The sequence below is a fragment of the Notolabrus celidotus genome, chromosome 16 (assembly GCF_009762535.1).
Source record: "Notolabrus celidotus isolate fNotCel1 chromosome 16, fNotCel1.pri, whole genome shotgun sequence".
Lineage (NCBI taxonomy): Eukaryota > Metazoa > Chordata > Actinopteri > Labriformes > Labridae > Notolabrus > Notolabrus celidotus.
This window is the reverse complement of record NC_048287.1, coordinates 20315450-20339810: the sequence shown is the minus strand read 5'-3', so window position 1 is coordinate 20339810 and position 24361 is coordinate 20315450. Positions and strand designations below refer to the sequence as shown.

The 24361-nt window shown below is 38.5% G+C and overlaps 1 protein-coding gene across 1 annotated transcript; it reads right to left on the bottom strand.

Moving 5' to 3' along the window:
• Positions 1-369: 369 nt before the first annotated feature.
• LOC117827867 (synaptic vesicle glycoprotein 2A-like) lies at positions 370-24091 on the bottom strand. The gene is made up of 13 exons (XM_034704698.1): positions 23416-24091; positions 18371-19105; positions 17381-17561; positions 16007-16158; positions 15483-15616; positions 14647-14736; positions 13945-14052; positions 12896-12984; positions 12628-12792; positions 12312-12445; positions 8094-8300; positions 7844-8003; positions 370-5495 (listed from the first exon to the last, which is right to left on the bottom strand). Exons 2-13 carry the CDS (start codon positions 18975-18977, stop codon positions 5312-5314), a joined length of 2211 nt encoding a protein of 736 aa, XP_034560589.1. The 5' UTR covers positions 18978-19105; positions 23416-24091; the 3' UTR covers positions 370-5311.
• Between the last annotated feature and the right edge of the window lie 270 nt (positions 24092-24361).

The following is a 24361-nucleotide window of genomic DNA, read 5'->3' as shown; positions in this document are numbered from 1 at the left end:
CTTAGTTTATCATTTCTTCTTTTTTTTAGGGCTGTATAAGTAAATTTTCTTTAAACAAGTTCAGAGACTAGAGAAGTGCTTTTTGTTTCATTTTTTATCTGCATCCCTTTCATTTTTGGAATACATGTAAGTTTGTTTTAGAACGCACGAGTCAGAAACGTCACGTCCTGTAGAAGTAGCAAAGAAGATTTTTGCTACAAGTTGCCACTACAGTACAAACTGGAATGATTGAGTTTGGTGCAGAAATAAAATGACAGCAAAACTTTACTCACCAACTTTGGGTTCACAACCATGACAGACCAACGATCCAACTTTAAAAAGGGAATAAATTCTGAAAAACTCTTGTGCTGTGAAATGCAAACGATCACATTGAATTTCTTTCAAGTTTTATTTCCATAATTGATCATTTTCTTCATAGAACTGGATAAATGGCACAAAAGTGCGATTCCCAGCACATTGAACAACTCTCACATAAAATAAATACAGCACCTTTTCAGCATCACTAAAATGTTCTCAATATCCAGAAGTAATAAATACAGCATTTACCAAGATTTAATTTACAAAACACAAAGACAACACAATAGATTTTGTTGAACTTTTTTTGGAATTGTTTTCCTTGATCTTTTGTTCCACAAATTCCAAACTTGCACATACAAACATCTACAGTTTCTACACACAGCACGTTGATTTTTGAATTGAACTCACATTAAGAGTAGAACTTTTTATAATTTCATAAACAGGTTAGAGTCAAACTGAAGAAATGGAAACAAACTCCTTCAGTCCAAACTCGGTGAAGGATTCTTAAAGTTCTTTGCAGAAAATGAAGTTTTCTTGCGTGGTTGACCCTTCAGGACTGATCCTCCTTCAGACTGGTGTTGCTTTATTTTGATCACATCCCATATCAATGCTGTCATCATAGATACAACTCAAACCAGTGACCCTTTTGATAGTTCAAATATACCAATATATATCCAATGAAAATTTTACACATAGAAACATTGAATAGTTAGCTTTTACATTTTGGACCGGAGCATGAACTTGACAAAGTTTGCTCTTTTGATAAGTTGATAAACTGATGTCCTTTTGGGTTTGAATCAGGGGATGTGTCCACTTTATTGCTTCCACTTCCTCCCTTTCAAAATAGACTCACGTGGACAAACAAGTGTAGGTCAAATTTATACTTTTTGTGCATAGTTCATGCTCTTTTTTTGGATCCTTTAACCTAATTGCGCTGCCTTTCTGACCAAATCTTGTCCCTCTGTGACAAGATGGATTGCACATGTATCCTCCTCAGATATTAAGGTGTGTGTTGAGAAAGGGTTACTTGGGTACAGGGTAAAACAAGGAGCATAATCACCACTAACTTCCAGAACACATACTCAAGTTTCACCAATTTTAACCCCACTTTGATTAAGAACAATCACTGCAAGCAACAAATCTATGTCATCATACAACAATGAAAATACTAGTTCTTGCTTCAGACAAAAACAGCTGGCATACAGGACGTCCAAGAAGTCAGACAATACGATACAAACATGCGTCACGATCGGTTGAATATGGAAGGATTAGAGTTTGAAGTTTGTGAATTTAAGATGTGATCCTTTACTGCATTTCTTAACAGAGATAAGCCTCTTGAGACCAGCTATCATTCATGGATTGGTTTTAAAGACCGAACTGTATCAGCTATCGAGCACCCGAGTCTTCGATACAGAACAAAAACAATAAAATTCAACACTGCATATATTGCAATTGATTTAGTTTTTTCTTCTCATAGTGTAAATATATTTCCGAGGTCCCCAACTGAGCTGTGTTCATCACAGGGATGAAAACATCACAACAGAAAAAAGTAGAAAAATATGTAACAGACGATTTAGAATAACCTTACAGACACCCACACATACTGTACATACATATACCATACACACACCAAACAGTCTCTCCAGCATGAAGATGGGACACATCCCCCCCCCCCCCCCCCCCCCCCTAAAAAAAAAAAACAACAGAAAACAGGCTTGCTTATCTGAATGCAATCTAAATTAAACAACATTCAAGTAATAAGTCCGCATTTTAGTAAAATTGCAAGCCTGTGTGCTAATGATGTAGCTGCAGTCAGGAGTTGATTAGCTTACTTCATTACAGGGCACTCTAACTAATCACTCAGCTGTGTTAAATACTTGATTTTGATTGGTCAAAACCTCATAACAAGGGTTATAATTCAGAATAGCAAGAGTGAGACCAACAACCATCAAAATAGAAAATAAATCTGCAGAGAGGAGCTGGCACATTTCTAAAGTTTAGGATTTCAGCTCTTCCTGTTGACCGTGTGACAAAAACTTGACTTTCCACTAGCATTGTTAAAGAGCATGAAGGATATTTAAAATGTAACTCTCAATTTACTTGGAAAGCACAAAACTTAAGATTGTCTGTTAATGGCTGACCGGTCAACAGCAGAGCAAAGAAGAGGTAAGGTGGAAAACAAGCAGGGGATGTTCAAACAAGCAAGGAGCCGACAGATCAAATTATTTCAAATGATATTATTTCTATATCAACTATGGTATCATTTAACAGGACAGAAGTTGATTTTAGGTATTAATGTAAAGAGCTGGATACTAAATGGTGTATGCCAACATTCATGTATGATTTCGAACTTAAGACCATATGAATTGGATGTTGTAGCGAGCCATTTACTTTGGGAATGTAGAAAGGAAGGAGACAGCAATGTAGGAATATGAAGCAGCTAGCATGGCTGTGTCCTAAGGTAACAAAACCTGTTTTAAATTACTTTTAAATCAAAGTGTAAAAACAGAGCAAGTTTTGGTTTGATGAGTTACATGCCATACAATTTCTTCAGATTGTGTGACCTTTGGTGGAAGCAAGCTAGCTGTTTCCTACTGTCTGCAGTCATTATGCTGCATAAGATAAGCTAATCCTCTCCTGGCTTTTAACTCCTTGCTTAAAGCACAGACATCAAAGAATATCAATCTTCTCATGTGAGGCCAGGCAATGACAAAGAATAAAAGTAACTTGTCAAAATGTTGAATTATTATTTCTGTCTTTTTCACACACACACACACACACGCACATGCACACACACACACACACACACACACAGAGTTAAGTGGACAGACAAACTCCAACATCTGAGATAATTATGACATGGGTGTTTTTTGGGTTACATTACCAGTCTACTCTGGCTCACCGACAGACAACACCAAAGCTTCTAACATCCAAACACACACACACACATAAACACACGTACACACACACGCACACACAGGCACAGACATCCAGAGGGTGACTTGTTGTCGAACAACATACAGGACTAGGAAGAACCCATGTTCTCATTCACTGATTGTCAGCACACATATTGATGTACACCTTTGGAGAAATGATATGGAAGTAGAGACATGTATCAATGTATGTACTCTACAGCTTTCCTTCAGAGGGGTGTTGTCAAATTCAGACTAAAGTCAGAATATTTTTTGTGTGTACTTTGTAGTGAGTTGTACTTCATACAGGAACATATAGAATGGTTCAAATCTCCTTCTTGGCAGAAATAAAAGTAAAGTAATGAAAGGAACCAGAGCCTTTAAAATATTTGCAGACAGGTCATTTGTAATCTCTGTTATTTTTTGTGCTGCTCTGCCTGATCTAATTTCTATGATTTTTCTTCATTCGGTCCCGTTTAATTTGTGCTTATGAGTATGATGAAATCGCCATTACTTTTAAGAGGCATAACAAAATTTAAAGAAATGACAACGCCTTGTATTTGTCTGTTGAGCCTAAATAAAAAAAGAGACAGAAAGAACAAAGGGCTCTTTGAAGATGTTGTCTCCTTGAAGAGCCAGCAAACTGCTGACAAAAAGTCAATAACTGGATCTAAATCTAAAATGTTGTCATCAAAGCACTGTGTCTGAGGTTAAAAACCAACTTTTACACCAAATCAAAATACTTCTTTTATGTCTTGATTCCATGTTAAGGCTGATAAATGCAGGATGGAGCTGGACTGGTCATTTAACTATCCTGCATGTACAATTTTTTGGTGGAACGGTGTTAAACATAATATCAGCTGTAAACATGATCAAAACAGTACAACACACCTGAGCTACTTTATGTATTTGTTATCATTTTTCAAAATAATGTGTGACTGCTGCTCCGTACATTCTGCTGTTGGATCAGTTAAACATGATTCACACAGCTGCGCTGATTTGCATGAAATGAAGGAGTTCAAACACATAAACCTGACACTTTCGCTTTTCTCACATTACACAGACACACATGCAACCCCCATGCATACAACTTCTACTTCAGGCAAGCGTTGCACCTTAGGTATGTGCTCTCACTTGACCAAAATCCATCCAACAGATGTTCCTATGTTTGCCACAGCTGTACGAGTCAACAACATGGAGGGAATAAAATATGAGTTTCACACTGAACACCGAGGAGCTGGATCAAACTAGTCCCATTTACGACAGAGAATCCTGTGAAATGCATCTTCACCTGTCCGTGTGTTTTGAGGTGATAAGTTGAGGAGACTGGATTTATGCAGGGACGTGAGAAACATTCAATTCTCTGTGTCTGAATAAATCAAGTCTCACTGGAATGTTTGAATCGTGTTTGGTAGAAAATAAGAGCTTTCAGAAAGTCTGGCTTCAGTAGCAGGCAGTGGTCTATAGGGTCAGGGGCATTTTTAGAGAAAATATAGTCCCCTTGACAAATTCATTTGTTCAATTCTACTAGAAAAAAAACAGTCTGACTGTAAATGTGAAGTGAATTGTGCCAGTAAACATCACACTCAAGAAAAAAGCACTGAAAGCCCGTCAACAAGGCCAAGACAGAAATAGAAAGAAACAGACTGCAATCATATTTTAAATTCATCCTAACATTATAAATATTTTCATTTCCCTCTAAATGGCTTTTTCAGTCTCTCCCTTTGACATCTCTTTTGTATTAATTAAGTTTGGTAAGGTGGATCTGTTGGCCCAGAAATAAAAACTTCAGAAAAATAACAGGCTTCCTTTACTTCACACCACAATCTGCCTCACTGCTGGATGCATTACCAGATCAACACTCTTTGAAAAGGATCTGTGGTTTTTAGTACCTGATAGTACCCCTCGTCTTGTCACTGTGGCTCTGTGAGGACTTTGAATGATGCAGTCCTATTTCAAAGGATTCTGGGCTTACAATGGGGATGGCAGTCTGTTCTGTTGGTGTGTGACGGGCAGCACTGAAGCTTTCAGGGATGTTCGGGCTCTAGTTGTCAAACGACACACGCCAGCTGTGCTCTGCTGCCCACTGGTGGTTGTATGTTTTACTGCAACACTTGGCCTCGTGTTTCAGGCAACTTTGTTGCAAGGAAACTACCTGCAGCGAGCGCACCAGCAGCGAATATGATGGGTACTGCCTTAGTGATGCCGACAAATGACTGGAAGATGCTGATGCCCAGGACCGCTGCCAGTTTACAGAGAGCGTTCAGGAAACCAAACGCTGTGGTCCTGAAGAGAAGAGAGGAAAACACGATCAGAGTGAGGAGATCCGGCAACAATTATAAACAATATTTATAATTTGTTTCCTACTTTACATTAGTCAGCATGTCAGAGTGCCAGATTCCAGAACTGACACATGCTTACATTTATTTTATTACAACTCCTCTAGTGGCATTTGTAGCTCAGACCAGCCAAAGTGAGGCACATGCTCCACCAGATGTTTTAAATTAGACAGGTCTTCTAATACCTTAATCGTATTTTAATAACATTATTTTATATTATCCTGTAATTAATTACATTTCAAGTCATTACAAGTATTCTATTTATGCCTTCTAGTATATTTAAAAATTGGTTTCCTGTTTTAAATCAGACCTGTCAGGGAAAGTGACTGCATGTTTGTCAAGCACATGATGATGATCATAATGGAACAGTTAATGACATTAGAACTAGCCTTGGTTATGATAATGACACATTATAAATTGATTTGATAAATAAAAAGCAACTAAACCGCAGCTTTGGAAACTTTGATTATGTAATGAATTCAAGTAAGACTTTTCTTCACTTAAAAAGAAATGTACAAAATACTGGAAATTGCATCATTCTTTCTTCTAAATATTGGCTTGCATAACGCCCCTGCTTGGTTCTGCTCCATAACTGAGACTCCACGTGCTGCTCTTATCCATTCCTTTTATTTGTTATTCAGACTAAATGTCTGTTACCTGTGCTCATACTGAAGACTTTGTTTTACTGTTATGAATATATTACCACAACATTTTGAAAATCAGAAACTTAACTAATCATCTTAACTAATCATTCAAAAAACCTTCAATGAAGGCATATGATGTAGGTTTATTTGTTATTTACCAAAAGTAGATTAACTAAGCCCACATGAAAGGATAAAAATGCTTCGTAATGATCATGTAAGAAGATCACCACCACTTTCTATCTTTCATTATTTATGTGGCTGAGCTTTGCAAAGAGACAGGACAGAGGAGAGACAGGAAGTCTGGCTTTATCTAAATAACATGATTAAAAGTAGAATAATCAGCTCGCCATGACCTCCATTACTCATTAATTAAGGTTTACCTCTACTTTTCCCCCTGCTTTTGAATGGATCACTTATGTGCAGATTTTTTTGTACAGAGCCAGGGAAGCAGTTTTCCTCTTTATGGCCCTTTTTTCCTCCTTTATGAAACACTGCTCAGCTATTGGTTGTGCCTTCCAATGTAACAGACAGATACTGATATAATTATTTAGCTCTTGGCACAAAAAACAACTTTTTTCTACCAATTCCATTTTTAAATACCTTTAAATAACTTAAAGCCATCAACTAATGTGACCGACTGATACAAACTTCTGCTGTTTGTGCTCTTTTTGTCTTTTCTCATGTTTTTTTTTAAAGATGCCTAAGATACCAACAGCAGAATCCCACTAACTTTGGAGTTACCTTTGAAAAACTTTTAAAGCTATTGCATGACATTCAGGGTGACCACATCACCCCTGTGCTCCAAAACCTCCACTGGCTCCCTATCAAACAAGGCATACATTTTAAAATCCTCCTCCTCACCCACAGAGCCCTCCAAAAACCAGGCCCCGTCTTACCTCACCGACCTGCTCCACCACCACACCCCCTCCCGTAACCTCCGATCCTCCAACGCCCACCTCCTCTCCCTACCACCTGACACCAAGCACCGAACCTGGGGGGACAGAGCTTTCTCTGTCACCGCCCCCACCCTCTGGAACGCCTTACCACTTAACATTCCAAACTGCCCCAACCTGTCGACCTTCAAAACACTCACCAAAACCCACTTATTTAGAACTGCTCTTAACGTATCATTGCTTTTAAATGTATTTTATTCATGTTTTTATTATTCTGTTGTTTTATATGATGTTTTATCCTTTGTGCAGCATCTTTGAGTTTTTAGAAAAGCGCTTTATAAATAAAATGTATCATTATTATTATTATTTTTCCATACTTTTAAAATATTTTTCTAAAGGAAAGAGGCATTTTTTCCAGCAATTTTGCTGTAAGTGCTGCTTTAAGAAAGCAGTAGGTAAGGAAAAAGCTGACCCTCGACAGGACAATCATCGTCTCTGTTGATTGTTTGGGTACATTTCTTTGCAGTGAATTGGCTGACAATCTTTCTGCTGCATCTCAGAACAAAACCTGTTTATGAGCATGAAAGAAAGCCAAATAAAACAAGTCAAAAAGTAATTGTAAAAATGACGTGCATTTTTGAGACAAGATAAAATCAATGAAATCCTATGTTGCATTTTTTTTATATTGCCTCTTAATTCAAAATTAAATTGAAAAACTCCTATCTATAACACTCAGGAGTTGCTGCGTCTCATGTTACCTCTTGTCTGAGGGGTAGAGCTCAACTGTTATCACATCCAGGGCGTTCCACGAGGCGATGCTGATGCCTCCAAACAGACACAGGAGGGCGATCATCCCTGACTCACTGTTCCCAAACATCAGGAAGAAACAGCTGACACAAGAGATGACGCTGGACCCCGCTGTTTGGAAACAGGAAAGGCATTGACATTACATTCAACAGCCTCTTGTTTTGAATCAGTGAATAATCTCTTATCATTTAATGTACCTACCCAGCATCCTTAAACGCCCAATTTTGTCCATTAATAGAGCCGACACGATGTTGCCTGGCAACACAGCCAACGTGCCGAGGAAGCTGACAAAGTAAATCATGTAAGCGTTGTTGAAGTCGTCGCTGAAGTCGAGTATGCAGCCTTCCTTGTTGTGCAGAAACGTGCTGTTGACGAGTTTACAGTCAACAAACCTGTATTTGAACAAATCTGAGGAAGAGAGAAACAAAATGAGGTGTTAATGCGCAGAGACACTGAGTATGTGACCTTGTTTTGTCTTTGTTGCTTTTACCGCTGAAGAGTCATTTTTAAAAAGTGAAATATTTTCTGACAAAGTGTAGAAAAGAGAGGTGAAAAACTGATGGGAGAGTTTCATAATCCTGATACATTTCAAGGTTACTTTCATTTGTATTTTTTTCCCTGGATTTTGTTTCACAGGCGAGGCATGTTTATTCACGGGATTATGGGAACAATTATATTTGAATTTTGTGAAGTTATCTTTCTTTGATGTTGATTTTTATGAGTATTTTGAACTCTCTGGTAAGCAATCAACACAGATGCGAAAAGCTCAGCCTTCACATGATCCACACTTTTATTTTAGTCATTTATTATTATTTTGTCCATTACATTGTGTGGTGTTTGAGGATGCTGTGACATTTCCTTACTTAACCACGCAGGATCGAATCATCCATCCCAAAAGACAGAAACCAGGACATTTACACAGCCACCACATGACCAGGACAGCAGCCATGACTTTTAATATAAACAACAGGAAGAACATTGAAATAGTCAGCAGTGTTCTGTCTGTCTGTCTGTCTCTCATCAAGAGTCTTTACTGAAGTAGTAGGTCTGCTACACTGATTCCTGTTTTCACTTTGCACTAAGTGCATCACTCCATTTTCTGATGACACTGCTGAAATGCCTCCAAACCAATAACTGATAACAGCTTTATGAAAGGGATAAAACCATTGAATGATCACAACATTTTAAATGCAAAAGATGACATGTGGATTAAAGAATGCAGCGATGAGAAGATACCGTATGAAGTTGAGATTAAAGTCTGGTGTTAGTCGGGTTAGAGCATCTCTTCAGGCAGACTCTGGCGTGTTGATAGATATAATTATGATTTACTCTGTGCGTTTGTACAATTTGCTGGAGATAATGATGCCATCTCTGCACAAATCTGAGTTTGTATTGCATCAAGTGGAGCCATTCCTACATGTGTTTGTTCTTAATGAAGAAGCTGTTTCTTTGCTCTCGTCTGTCAAACAGGCGGGTCTGGACCTTGTTTACGTTTCTACAGTAACGCTTCTGCAGCAGGGTAACCTCGGGATACAGGCAACAGATTGTTTCTATGGTTACAGTCCTGCTGAACAAATGTGTTTTATCTCTCCTTTTTCTTAACATCAGGCTGCAACAAAACTAATTTAAATTAATGTTTTATGTCGGGCTTCTTTCGAATCTGCAGTATTGATATTTTCTGACTTTCTCTCTTCGAAATCAATGTAAAGACCAGCAAATCAATATCTGGAGCAGAAGATTTTATGTAACACAAAAGGAGACACTCATGCATAATTATCACGACTGCTGTTACTCTCAGCTCTACAGAACAGTCAGTAGTGTAGTGAAGGACTTTGCTCTCATAGCTTGTAACAGGACTGTTTTCGGTACTCTGCTCTCATCAGCCTTGTTGTTTTAGATTCAACACACTTTTTCCAGAGCTGCCTGCCTGACAGCAGATAACAAAGAACATAGGAGAGCATTTAGCATCTAAAAAAGCCAGATGTCTCCCTGAGGAGACTTGAGCAGAGCAAAAAGTATGACGGCTAAAAGACAAACAGAAGACTTGAAATGAATGCTAATATAGCCACATGTGCAAATAGACATATTTAATTTGTGTCCTGAGTGGCTTTTCTTTGATTTTGTTGATCATGCTCCATGTTGTCTCAATCCTCGTTAATCTGATTTTGTTCTGTATTTTTCAAATTGTGTATTTCAGTTGCAGTTTCCCTTGTGTTCTTGTATTGCTTGTGGATATTTTCACTTTCTTAGTTCAGGCTCCAGTGTTTCCTCTTTTATTTTAAGATAAGAGATAAGATAGTCCTTTATTCGTCCCACAACGGGGACATTTAAGTGTTACAGCAGCAGGGTAGATAGTTCAAAACAGTATAAAGTAAACAATAGCATATATAGCAATTATTAAAAAGTTATTAGCAATAAAAAAAATGAAGAAGTAAAAATAAGCATATCTTATATACACAACTAAATAAGTGAATTTACAAATATTTACAAAACTCGTGACGCGATGAAAAATGTGCACAGACTTGTAGCCTAGGTATATAACAATTTACAGAACAGAACTGAAAAGATGAGTAGAAAAAAAGTAGAAAAAAAGTAGAAAAAACGTATTGCACATGTAGGAAGAGAGGGATAAGTAATTATTGCACGTTAATAAATATATGGGGTAGATATTGCACATGAGTCGATTTTGGTGAGGCTATTGATGTTGATTATAGTCTGAGTCAGAGATTTTAGATTACTTGTTCCTTCGGTGTCCTGTCCTGTTTGATAACACTAATTGGTTTCACCTGCGTCTTTTGTCATACCTGTGTTGATTACTCTGTGTGTATATAGTGTCTCTGGGTGAATCTCGATCTCCTCCCTAAGCACTGAGCCCTTCTTGACTTAATTGACCTGGCAAGTGATTGAGGGCATCAAAATTGATTGTGGGCTCAAAAATGTACAACTAGTAATGAGACAGCACTTTGTAACTTCTCTAGTAACCTGCATGATGTCATGTTGCTCACCCTAGAGGCATTAGGAATTTTTATTGCACAATTTTTACTTTCCTCTTGTTTAAAATATACAAGTATATATAAAAACTTTAAATATATAAACTATACTGAGTATATAGTATGTGTGAGATAAATAGATTCAGACTGATTTTTTATATTAATACTTACAGACAAACTTGTTTATGAAACACCAACATTGGTTGTACCTTCCCGCTTCTTGTTTACCGTGTCTCTTTTTTATTTCATGTTATGGCGTTCAATTACCGTTCCATGCTAGCTTCCCCTTGGAAAACCTAGGCTGTTTTCGAAACCGCTTCCAATATTAGTAGTAAGTATTGATTTGGCCAAAATTCAGTATGTAGTATTTGAACGAGAGCAAAATCTGCAGTATGCCAAAACTACCCGGATGTCATACTGATACAGGAAAATTTCTCAGGTTGCATCGGACCAGCCTCCTTTGCGTACTGTTGCCCACAATGCACAGCGCTAATGTTCAGCTTTTTCTTTTTTCTTTTTTTTTTGAAGGGGGCACTCAGTTTTTAGGTGCTGTGAAAAGTATTAAATTCCATATAAACCACTTCTCAACTTTTTAAATCATAAGTGGATGCTAAAGAAGCTGTTTCTCTATCAGCTTGGACATTGTTTACTTCCGCTTTCTGAAACCAGTAATGCACCAAGCCTGGCCCAGAATACGGTAAAACAGATCCAACAGAGCAGTCATACTACATACTACCTTCAAACGCAGTATGCAGTATGCAGTATGCAGTACGTACCGCATACTACATTCATATGTAGTTTGTAGCAGGCTGTTTCAAAAACAGCCCTCATTTCACGTCACAATGCTTTGAACTATGGTTCATTCCCGTATGCTATGTCTGCAAAAATGCCCACTTATGGAAGGGGGTTTATAAAGTCTGTGAGAGGCTCCTGATGCACTTTGAAGATGTGACAGTGAGGCAGCCCTAATTCTGCGCCTCAAAGACAGTGAGTGTGGACATTGAGATTAGGACTCTGTTTCCCTTTTCTTTTTGTCAGTTCATTGAGTCTTACTGGTGTCTTCCAGTGTGCTCTCTAGTATCTCCTCTGGATTTTGTTATAAATTTTAGTTTTTTTCTTGGCTTTTGTTTATGAAAACACTTTTTTAATTTTGTCTGCATTGGATAATCTACTTTTGTTTTACTTTTAGAAGTGACGATGTGCCTTCACAACCTTTTCATGATGTATCATTGTTGTGTTAAGTTTGTTTTCCATCCTGAAAGTGGGTAAAGAAAACACCAAACAAAACTACGAATGAAAAGGTTTTTTTTCATCATCTGTGTGTTAATTCATCTGGTGGCAGATGAAGAAAAACCCCTTTTGAAACCTTTCTTGTGACACTAACTTCATATCACAATTGAGCGAACACGGTTCTTCTGTTCATATTTACCTGTGTTATAGAACAAACTTGCGACAAATGTGCAGTTTCTGAAGAAGGTATGTGTGGAGGTGATGTCCTCAAAGTAGCACTCTTCAAACACAGAGTCTTCAAACACCATCGACTTCATCTTCAGGTTCAGGAACCTGGGAACAGGTCTCAGGTTTAAGGTTTCCGTCATGGCATTTTATATTTACTAAATTTTGTTATTTCGTATTTTTCTTTAGCAGCATTGACATGTCAAACTGATTCAACCAACAACGCATCCACACCTGTGTTAAATTCTCTAAAGTTCAGAAACCACAACTTAATCGCACTAAACTCTTACTTGTCATTGAAGTAATGTCCCTGGCTGTGGATTTGGTTTTCCAGGGTGAAGTTGAAGGTGACATGCTCCACTCGCTCTTTAGTGAAGGTCTTAGTGCGGGATTCATATTCCTGCTTCTGGATGTACTTGATCATGTCCGGGAACCACACAGTCAGACCGTAGTAGCTGCAAAGTTTTCAGAGTCAATTCAGATAAAACTTGCCTCAACACTGAATGTGATGAATCCCCTTTTGGCAAAGATTTAATGTGTGTGGGTGTTTTTTTTTACCTGAAAGACATGGTGAACCAAACAGCCATGAGCATGAAAGTAGTGCGTTTGTACTCTGGGCTGAAGCAGGCCAGGATGTTGTTCTTGATCTGCAACGCGTGAATGAAAAAACAAAAAATAAAAATAAAAAAGAGAGAAACAAAGGAACACTTTGCAATTGCTCTTACTGAATTACGATAATGATATTTCAGTTCAGATTTCTGTGCAGCAACATGCAACTTGCAGAGTTACCACAGATTTCATAAATAGAAGCTAAAACTTGAATGCACCACAACAGATAACCTTGTAAGGTTCATGCTTAATGTACTCTTTCAAACAAACCTTGCATGGACCCTTGTTGGCTTCATATGGAGTTTTGTTTTACAGTTTCATCCTAAAAAGTGTCTTTTAGCAGGCATTAAGAAGGTGGGTGGTGCTTTAGCAGAGTCAGAATCAATTTGAGGGTTTAGGCATGTAGCAGAATGTAGGCAGATCACTGATTATAACATTTGAGAGATAGATTCTATATCAGCTATTTGGCATTAAGCCAAAATAATCCCAGAGAGAGAGGAAGACATGTATGGTAATTGTTGTAATATGTTTCACCAAATTCAATTTCATACAACACAAAGCATCTGAGAAAAACTGAATGTTGGTATGGAGGACGATACTGTATAAATTGATCATCCATTTAAGCCTCTCATTAAACTATTAAATCAAGCTGAGGCCGAGAGGTCAAAATAATTAGCAGTGAAAAAGCTGTTGTTTTAAAACCTCTGACTTGATTCCACCCACGTACCCATCCACGCTGTTCACTTACACAGATTCAAACTCCATCGAGACATTTGTAAGCATGCCTCCAAACTTTCCAAGACCTCAGAGTCATACTGTGTTTCAATAGCTGTGTTATATAAAAAAAAGAGCGATCATAAGTCCAGCCTCAGGGCTGTTTTATTTAATTTGGTTAAGTTCAGAACTGTCCGCTCAAAAAACATCCCTGCTAAAAACAAAATCCCACGTTTAAAAAATCACTCTGTATGTGAAGCGTTTTCCCTCTAAACTTCACTCACCTGTTGGGAGAGGCTCATAATCTTCAGTCTGTAGCGCTGCCAGACAGGGGTGTCGGTGCCAGTGTCCACCAGCTCATCCATCTGTTTCACCGTCTTAATGGTGGTGACCTTGGATGAAAGAGACACAGATGCTTCAGAGGATAACTCAAGCCAGATTTCAGGGGATGAAGGAAGTGTGTTAATCACATTTTTAATCGCATGTTGGAAATTCCAATATTTTACATTTGATTGCACTTTCTGAGTCCATATTTTCAATGTAAAGCAATTCTTTTATGATTTATTGTTGAAATAAAAGTCTGCACTGCTACACCAGTGTGGTCTGAAACCATGACCTAGATGTCAGTGGCAATTCGCACACTGGAAACCTGCTGTTTTTGTCATGCGGCTGTTTGCTGACATCAGTCTAATTTTTTTTTGTGATCAATTGTTTGTTGTTTTGTTTTTTTACAGTGGCTTTGACATTGCAAAACATAGCATAAGTGATGGTTCAGCCATGTCATTTGAACTCTTTTATGACAATAAGCTAAAAAAAAAAAAAAAAAGCTAAATAATCTGGAAGTAAACACTTTTAATATCTAGAGGAAAGTTGATTTCAAAGTACAAAGAAAACAATTTCTATGCTCCTGACATTTTGTTTAATTTTGGTAAACGGCTATCCTGAATATTTGGATGTGGCTTGATCAAAAGATTATAAATACTCACAGTAAACACTCTCTCTGGGTGTCCTTTTGCTCGCATGTTGGTGTCATGAACTTGCTTCAGAATCATCCAGCCTTCATCATGTTTGCCGTTCTGGTTGGAAGAAAATTATCATAATAATAAAAGTAATAACAATAATAATAATAATGCATTTTATTTATAGGCACCTTTCTTGACACTCAAGGTCACCTTACATCATTAAAACAAACAGAGTTTAAATAAAAAAACAGTAATAAAATACAATTTAAAAGTTTTAAAAGAATGGACAATGGAGTTGTGGTCAGATTGAGTAAGCCAGTTTAAACAGATGAGTTTTGAGTTTGGATTTAAAATGTGGGAGTGAGTCAGTATTACGATGGTCAGGTGGGAGAGAGTTCCAGAGCTGGGGAGCAGAGCGGCTGAAGGCTCTGCTCCCCATGATAACAAGGCGAGCAGAGGGGACAGTGAGGTGGATGGAGGAGGAGGATCTGAGGGTGTGAACGGGTGTGGCAGTATATAGGAGGTAAGAGAGATATGGAGGAACAAGGCTGTGTATGGATTTGAAGGTGAGAAGAAGTATTTTGTAGTTGATCCGGTCTGTGATGGAGAGCCAGTGGAGCTGTTGTAGAATGGGTGTGATGTGGTGGATGGAGGCGGTGCGTGTGTTGATACGGGCGGCTGAATTTTGAACCAGTTGTAGTTTATGGATCTTTTTGTGTGGGAGGCCAAACAGAACTTTCTTTAATTTGTCTTTGTCATATCATTAATTTACAAGTTGGGTTAAATCAAGCATCATGTGTGTAATGACAAATACATGAGTAGCCTCAGACAGAGACGAAGTGTCAAACTAACATGCTCACCTCTAAGTAGAAGCGTGGGCTCTCTGGCATAGCACTTAAAGCAATGATGGCGGCAACAGAGGGGAAAGCACACACTAACACAAACACACGCCAGCTGTGGAACTGATACGCTGAGCCCATCTGGAAACTCCATCCTGAGGACCAAAACACAAAACAATTATCACACACTTTACACAGACACTTTGCCCTACAAACATGCTCTGAATCAAAGAGGTCAGTGTGGAGTTTGTTTAATTAGATGTGACACAGTTCAAACTGTGTTTAAATTCTTGCCCCTGGGGTTGTCAGAGGTCAGCTGCAGTGTACTGTGTCTCTGAGATGATGCTTGCAGGCAAACAGGCTTAAATCTGCACAGCATACTCAGATGACCAGACTATTACCCCCTGCAAGAATGATAATAACATTGGATGGATTTAAAAGATTTTGAAGTGTTTTTCGGCTACACAGCTAAGTTAGCGTGCTACAGTCGTACATTATTCTCAGGTATGGATGTAGTATCAGTTGTCTCAGTTTGATGTTCTCACCATAATGTGGGATAATGCACCAGGCCATTGCGGATGCGTAGATTCCTCCAATCATCCAGAACATGCAGAGCCAGCTGAGGTGCTCACCACGCTTCTCTTGGGCCAAAAATTCAGAGTAGTAAGAAAACACGATGGGGATCGAGCCACCTATCCTGTAAGGATCAGAAGACTGCTGTGATGAACTGTTTTAGAATGTTGCAGAACAGACATTAAGAGAGATACATGTGGATTTGATTTTCAGACTATCAATAATTCAGGCTATGAAATATGAGCCAGATGTTATTTCAAAATCATGATATGTAAAATGTGTTTTTATTAGGTTCTGATACACTCAGTCGACTGGTTGTTTACTTTTTAAATAGCCATACTGTAGATATGACAGTCGTGGTAATTAGCAGTAGACTGCTGCCTGAATCTTCAGCCTCCACTTCTTCATTTACTTCTGTTTTTTCTTTGTTTCTTTGCAACACTTACTCAGAGAGGCTCTGTGGGAAAGTGACTGATGGACCACAAATTGATTTTCCGCTATCTCCATTTGTTGCTCCACTACCAAAGATGCTGCTGCTTTGACTAATGTCAAAACTTTAAGTGCTCTGAAACTTCCTAATATATGCCACAGGATAATTAAGACAGGAAATGAGACAATAATAGCTTTAATGGTGGAAGGTTAATTATGCTGACAAAAGATATTCCTATACCAATTCACCTTCTTTCTTGAGATACCTAAACTTCGTTTTTACCAAAATTTGTTGGAATTTCAGTGAAATACAAAATTGGCATCTAAAAGCTTCAACTCAAATAAGCGTTATCCCTCGAATCTGAAGCTTTTCATACTGGAAAGATCCTTATTTTTTTCACTGGTGGGAGTTACTGGTGTTTTTTTCTGTGATAAGTTACCTTTAATTAGATCTGTTATATGGCTAAAAAGATAGCTTTGCCAGTGTCAGCATAAAAAAACATGGTGTAAAAACAGGGCAAATTGTCTTGCCGGCTATACTGGGGCTTATAAATAATCATATGATTGTTGATACATTAAGACCAGTGCATAGAGTGACTCAATCGTCCATACTGAACCCAGCAATGACAAACATCTTCTGATTTTGGTAAAGTTACTCAAGAGTGTGTTGGTTAAAAAAAATGCAACTGCTTCAAATTTCATAAAAAGATTTATTTTTATTTATTTAAAAGTTATTTAAAAATAGATTTTTTTTAGTTTTTTCCTCATGTGAATTTTGTGCTGGGTTGTACTGTGGCATAACATCTATCATATACTAAAGCACACCTAGTGTAACTGCAAGGCAATTGACAAATCAGAGCAGACTAAGTGACCCAGAGTTAAACAATTTGTACCAGTATAGAAAATTTTCAATTTACCCAACACCTGAGAGGAGCCTGCAAAACAGAAAGGTGCTGTAGCCCTGGACGAAGGAGGAGAAGAAGGAAAAGACACTATTGATGGAGAGAGAGATGAGGAGAGACTGCCGACGGCCTATCCGGTCAGCCAGAGCTCCCCAGAGAAACGCCCCCACCATCATCCCGAAGTAAACAATCAGACCTGGGGAGAGAGAGAGGGAGAGACTTACTTACTCTGCTGAAAGCGTGCCACTCAATACGTATGTGCAGGTGAGATATAATCCTCTCAACTTTTCAAAAGATCAAATATTACACTATTTCTCTTAACGTCAACAAATCCCATGAAAACAGAAAAACATACAAGTTATTTCATCTCTCAGTCTGTGGCCTGTTTTCTACCAAGAACATAAACCTCTATTGTACAGTAAACATATTGATGTGGATCAAATGTTTTTAATGTTGCTGTTCAACATCAATGCTAAATCAGGCTCATGTGCACCTTGTATGTCTATATATTTGACATAGAGTGGGCTAGACCTCTTATGTTTGTAAAAGCATCTTGAGATAACGTTTGTTGTGAGATGGCGCTATACAAATAAAGATTGATTGAGATTGATTGATTGATATTAATGTCACTCACATTAAGAACCTGCTGAATTAAGAAGCTAGAATTAAGAGTGGCAGCTGGCTAAAGGGATCTCACGTGCAGGAAGTTACTGGTTAGAGTGTAACTCTGCCTGTATGCTGATGACACCTCCATATATGTTGACTATATGGTTGGTTATTTCTAGTCAAGAAAGTTCTTGATTTAAAAAAATGAAGAGTGTATTTTCTGTTGAAAAGAACAACATTTGATACATAGAAAACCCTACCATCCGTTTATTTGACAACACAACTCTGATCCTAAGCACACAGCTTATTCGCACATTCTATGGATAGGCTGTGAAATTAGAGTGTCTGATGTCCATACATCAGAAACAGGAATCACAATTACCTGTAAAAGTGTCTTACCCAGCATGCTCTTGTTCGGTTCCGACAGGCACATATCCTTCTCGGCGCTCGGCAAGACGAACCCGACCACGAAGATCTCCACACCATCCGCCATGAGAGCCAGCCCCAGCACAAAGTACAGGGTCCACTGGAACTTGCCGTGTCCACACTCCTGCAAAATAGTCTCATACTGCTGAGCCAGCTCCTCACGGTCCTTCCTCCTCTCGGCTTCAGACACGCCAATATCTCTGAACTCCTGAGCATTGGCTCTCACTGAGTCTGGGCCTCCAGCCAGATTTCCCTTTCCGGAATCGGCTCTGGGAATTCCTTGGTACTCACCCTCGTAGATCTCGTCATCTTCATCGTGGCCCTCTGTGGAGTCACTGTGCCCGCCCTCATCGTCGTTAGCCGCTTGGCTGTCTCCACGGTAATAGCCTCCGTCCTGGCTGCCCTGCGTGGGGTAGTCATCATCATCCTCTTCAAAGCGGCTGTAGGAGCGTTTGCTGTACTCATCAGTCATCCGATCCACCCCACGGCCAACCTTCTTACTGGCTTGTCGTTTGACCTCTTTGGCAATGTCTTTGGCACCTTTAATGAAGGCAGTCCGGTTTTGGTAGCCTTCCTCCATTTTAAAGAGGCTGGGCTGATGCAAAGATGGTCAAGGTTTAGTGGAGAGGCCACCTGCTTCAATTTTACCAAAGTGTACCTCACAGATTTGAAGTGACTGACGTGGCTGACAAGAGGTTCTTGTTATACCTGTGGAGAGAAATGAAAAATAAATTAGCCACTTAACTCAAGGTTTTTGTGCTTTTTAATATTGGTATAAGTGTGTTTTTTGTTGTTTGAAAAAGAGGCATTTGAAAAAAACCTTGTCAGTCAGCATCAGTTCATATTTCTGATGACACCTAACAATTCATGGCCAGGTAGACCTTTTCACTGAAGTGGCAGTGTGGTTGTTGAAATGATCTGACATTTCTTGCAGGAAAGTCAAATGACTACAAAGAGATGTTAAAAAGGACACTAAAATGAGGTGAAATGGACAAAAAGAGAGAAAAAAAGGCAACAAAGAGAGACAAAACTACTACTAATAGAGACAGAGGGGGCAGAAAAGAACCACAACTGGACCAAAAACTAATACAAGATGCAACTACAAAGAGACAATAAAAGAACTGAAAAGGGGAACCTAACATAACTACTTAAAAAAGAAAGAAAATATGATATATAAAGATTTTAAGATTACAATAATGACAAATAGAGGACCAAAGCGAGAATCAAACTATATCAAAATTACTTTAAGACACAAAGCTACTTCAAAGAGACACTGAATTACTCCAAAAGGCCACAAAATACATAAGAACCCGAAGGAGATACAAATCAACTAGAAACTTATGTTGTGTTTTTTCTTTTCAACCTACACCTGTTGCGTTTCCATCTCAGCCCATATCATAGCATGCCATATCTGCTAAGTCACGGACAGGCCTGAGAAGCAATTACAGGGTGAGAGATGAAGCCGGTAAGAGTAAGAGTGATTTTTAATGGATGCCTTTTGGTGCGGAAATGCCTTGAATGCTTCAGTGGAAATTCTTGGTGAAGAGCTACAGTCTATGGCTGTGATGTAAATGTACTGTGACAGAGATAGTGCTTCAAAGGATCAGAAACTAGTCAGGAATAAAAAAAAAAGAGCATTACCAAAAGGCCACACTGTACATATCACAAATATACACCTTTATTATTTACTATTCTTTTAATGATGACACACAAAATCCTGCACTGACATCTTAGTTATTGAAGAGTTTGATTGATTAAATATGCATTAAGATGAGAAATCTTCTTTTCAGAGAGGAGTATTTATTCTGAAAGCCACTGACTCGAGAAACTCACTGCTGATACACACATCCATTTGAAGAGGTACATGAAGACACTGTGAGCCTCACCCCCAACGTGCAACAAAAGATGTTGCTTTGATTTTGTGGTTCAGTGGACAGGTAAAATCAGGTTGACACTTCTGTAAATGTCTGCCAAGCATACCTGATTCAAGGGACTTCAGAATTACTGAGGACTAGGGGTGTAAAAGTACATGTTTTCATACCTAACCGTTTTGGTGCAGCACTTTCAGGTCGGTGCAGATGCTTACCTAAACAGTTCGGTGCAAAACTAAAGGTTACTCAGAAAACTCAGCAAAGTTATTTTTCATGATGTGACTATTGTGGAACAAATATCTAACCGTTATGTGGAGAATATAAATGTACTTGCCACACTTAAAATCTGCCAGTGTTTAGCGTTTGGCAGTGTTAATTTCAAAATTCATTTAAAATGTTATAAAAAAGAATACTGAGCAGACTTGCAAGCCTGAACCGTTGATGCAGCACTTAAGACAATATATTAAAAAAATCTTCTTTAATTTTTGATAAGAGGAAATACATTTTATGTTGCATTTCTTACCCTTACTGTGCCAAAAATGTACCAGTTAGCTGCTGTTAAGGCTCTTGAGGGGAAGTCTAGTTTGTGTCCATTTTGGCACCCTCTTTGGATAAAGTGGTACCTCTTATCTCTTTGTTGATTTCATCCTGTACATGCTAACCAGTGGTTTTAACCAAAGAGCTCATCCTGTTTTGGCAGTTTATAGGCATTCACTTTGAGTGAACCTGACCTGCTGCATCACTTTATATGTCAATACAAACAGTATAGAAATCATCAGTCTTGTTGATGAATGTCTTGTTTGCTATTATCGGTCATTTAGAGGCATCAGTATTGATGTCATCTGTTTTTCCAAACCAGTAAAAATCTCCCTACAGGAGCTTTAGGACGAACATTCAGTAGGTATTTTTAGTGAGATAAGGTTGTTGATTAAAGTGATATTTTCAACAGTCATGCATATCTAAGTTAATTTAGTATTAAATGTAGTCATTTCGAACATCATTTCCAGCCATAAGGCCACAGATCCTTCAATGTCAGCAAGTGGAGCAGATTTACTGGCACCGATCAAAGGAACCCCACAGGCCTGGTCAGCCAGGCTAAACCGTAGGACACTAACCTAATAATATCCCAGAGTCAAGCACTTGCAGGGCTGTAATTACTACAGCTTGACAAACAATACCTACAACATCAAGTAAACATGGAGCTAGTGAGGAACTTTCTAGCTAATGTTACTGTTGGCTATTAAGTGGCACAATGCTACATTACATTACCTTTTCAAAAGTTTTATATGGCAAGAACAACCTTGAGAATAAACTAGTTTCATAAATATTATAAATTAGGGCCTATATTGATTTCACTTGAAATATGGCCTGATGTTTGACAAGAGTTTCACTTTCCATTTTTTTCAATTACTTAGAAATCAGCATTGAGAAATAATCACAATTCACACATTATCAGAGATCACAAGTCTTAAGACTGAGGAGACATTATGACAGAATCATAGTAAGCTCTCCATCCGGTGTGAAGTCAGATGAAAATGGCCACTGTGTGAATATGGTAAATGGTACCATCATAGGTAACAGTGAAAGCCACTTTCATGCCTCATTTGAAACTTGGTAGGAATTACAATACACACAGACACCAACCCTGTAATTCATTACAGTGACAGTAAGCCATGATGCAGAAACAGAGGCTAAAGGGCAATTCAGTCATGTTAAATGTCACATGTTCAAGCATTTTCCTATACGTCCAAACATGTTGGTAAAATGTAGAAAGAGAATTAGTCTGTCGAAATAACAATTGTCTGTGATAGATAGATAGATAGATAGATAGATAGATAGATAGATAGATAGATAGATAGATAGATAGATAGATAGATAGATAGATAGATAGATAGATAGATAGACAGACAGACAGACAGACAGACAGACAGACAGACAGACAGACAGACAGACAGACAGATAGATAGATAGATAGATAGATAGATAGATAGATAGATAGATAGATAGATAGATAGATAGATAGACAGACAGACAGATAGATAGATAGATAGATAGATAGATAGATAGATGACATTTTTATCTTCACAGTGTGATGTTAGCCTATGCATTCAGTATCTAAGTGTTCAAATCAAAAAGATATTGCTGTACTAACTGAATAATTTGTGCAACAGGTAAGCCACACATCCCTCTTTCTCATTAGTTTATTCTCACATAAAACTGATCTGTGAATGCAACAGGAGTCAGACTCAAACAAAAGCTTTGAAGCTACTTTTCTCATTTCTTTGCTGATGTAAAGTTGACAGCCTCTCCACACCCCATGCAGCCTGAAACACACACTCCTGGCAGTGAGGAAGAGCAGGCAGGTCTGAGGAAGAGGAGGAGGGACATTATTGCTCTCTGACTTGAGAAAGCCCTTTACTGTTTTTGTTTTTTCTCTCCTCCCCCTCTTTTCAAAAATCAATCAGCATCAGTTTACCACTTCCTTGTAGGGCCGAGCAGGGCTGATAGCCATCCAGCAAATGCACTATAGGTTTTAGAGCACTAGATGTTGCATCAATTGTAATGTGTCGTATATGAATAAAACCTGAATATGTCAACACAAATATATAAATACAAATCATTAAAACATAAAACGTCTCACTGCAGGCGTGATAAATGGCTTGCAGATACCTGTTTCAAGCAGACGTATCTTTTGGTGCTTTTACAGGGTTATTCTTTTCGAAGCATCGACACGATATTCTATTTAAAATTAAGCAAATATAAACCTCCCGTTCAGTCATAATCGTCTTCATCTATAAAAAAGGCCTTCTCACTTACATGCCAATTAACACATCCCACAAATACTGCCGGATTAAAATGCTAATCTTTACAAACAGCAGCCGATTGTGTCGCCTCGTCTGCTTCCTGACATCTGCGCTCATTCTTAGAAATCTCATCGCCGGAAGCTTGTCACGACTTAAATAAGATAATAAGGCCTCGTCTCGATTCACAAAATCGATCTTAATTGCTGTTTGAAGCAAACGGTTGCAGAACACGCCCATCATTCCCCAATTCGTGATGTCTTTATTTTTAAAATATAAGCTTTGACAACGCCATCAGGCCTTTAAAAAGACGCTAATTAATGTGCACATTATTCTAAAAGCTCACCTTTCCTCCTGCGATTTGCTCCCTCTTCAGTCCGGAGATGGTGATGAGGAGGATGAGGAGGATGAGGGTGAGGATGCGTACGCGGCTGTCGCTGTGAACCGAGTGATGATGATGATGATGATGCTGCGCGGTTTGGAAGAGAGAAGCCCACGCCATCCACATACACTCAGTGATGTGCAGGGGTCCCCTCCCCCCATGCAAACCCTCACGAGCGCACGAGCACATTAACGCCTTCATATCTGGAGGACATTTTTGGCGCATTTGTGCGCAATATGCACCCGTTTCCTCGAGCTCTACGTCTTTATCGCGTGTGCTTTATACTTTTTCGTGATCTGAACACCGTTTGACTAATTAATGGATTAATAGATATACAATTCGGTCAACGTCACGTGCACACTTTACGGGTATATCCTCGGATTCATGCGTGCACAAACACCTTGCTTTCTTTCCGATTTCAACAAATGCATTTTGTTTTGTCATTAAAAATAAATATATCCAATTGTGTGCAGATACAACACACACGTGCAGGAACACCTGACTCCTGTTGCTATGCCAACCACTTGCCATATTCTTGATCCCTTCTGCTGCATTAAGATGAAGAAACGTGAGATTTTTCACACACAATGTGATGTCATCGTTACCATTCAAAAAATCGGAGCTACTGACTATCATTTCTTCTCTCACACACATGAAGCAGTTTTTTTTCTGAATATAAAAGGTCCTAGTCACAACACCGGGGATGAAGATGGTGGAAAGAATATTAGGAGACTTTAAAACTACTTATGTTACCCAAATATTCAATTGATATGGTGATTATTTACAAAAAAAAAGAAGCTGTTTTGACAAAGATGTTGCCTAAAGTCGTATGTATTTTGTTAAATCATTTCGGGGTGGGGTACATCAACAGATTACATTATCATATTCTAAGTGTGAAGGCAACAAGAAA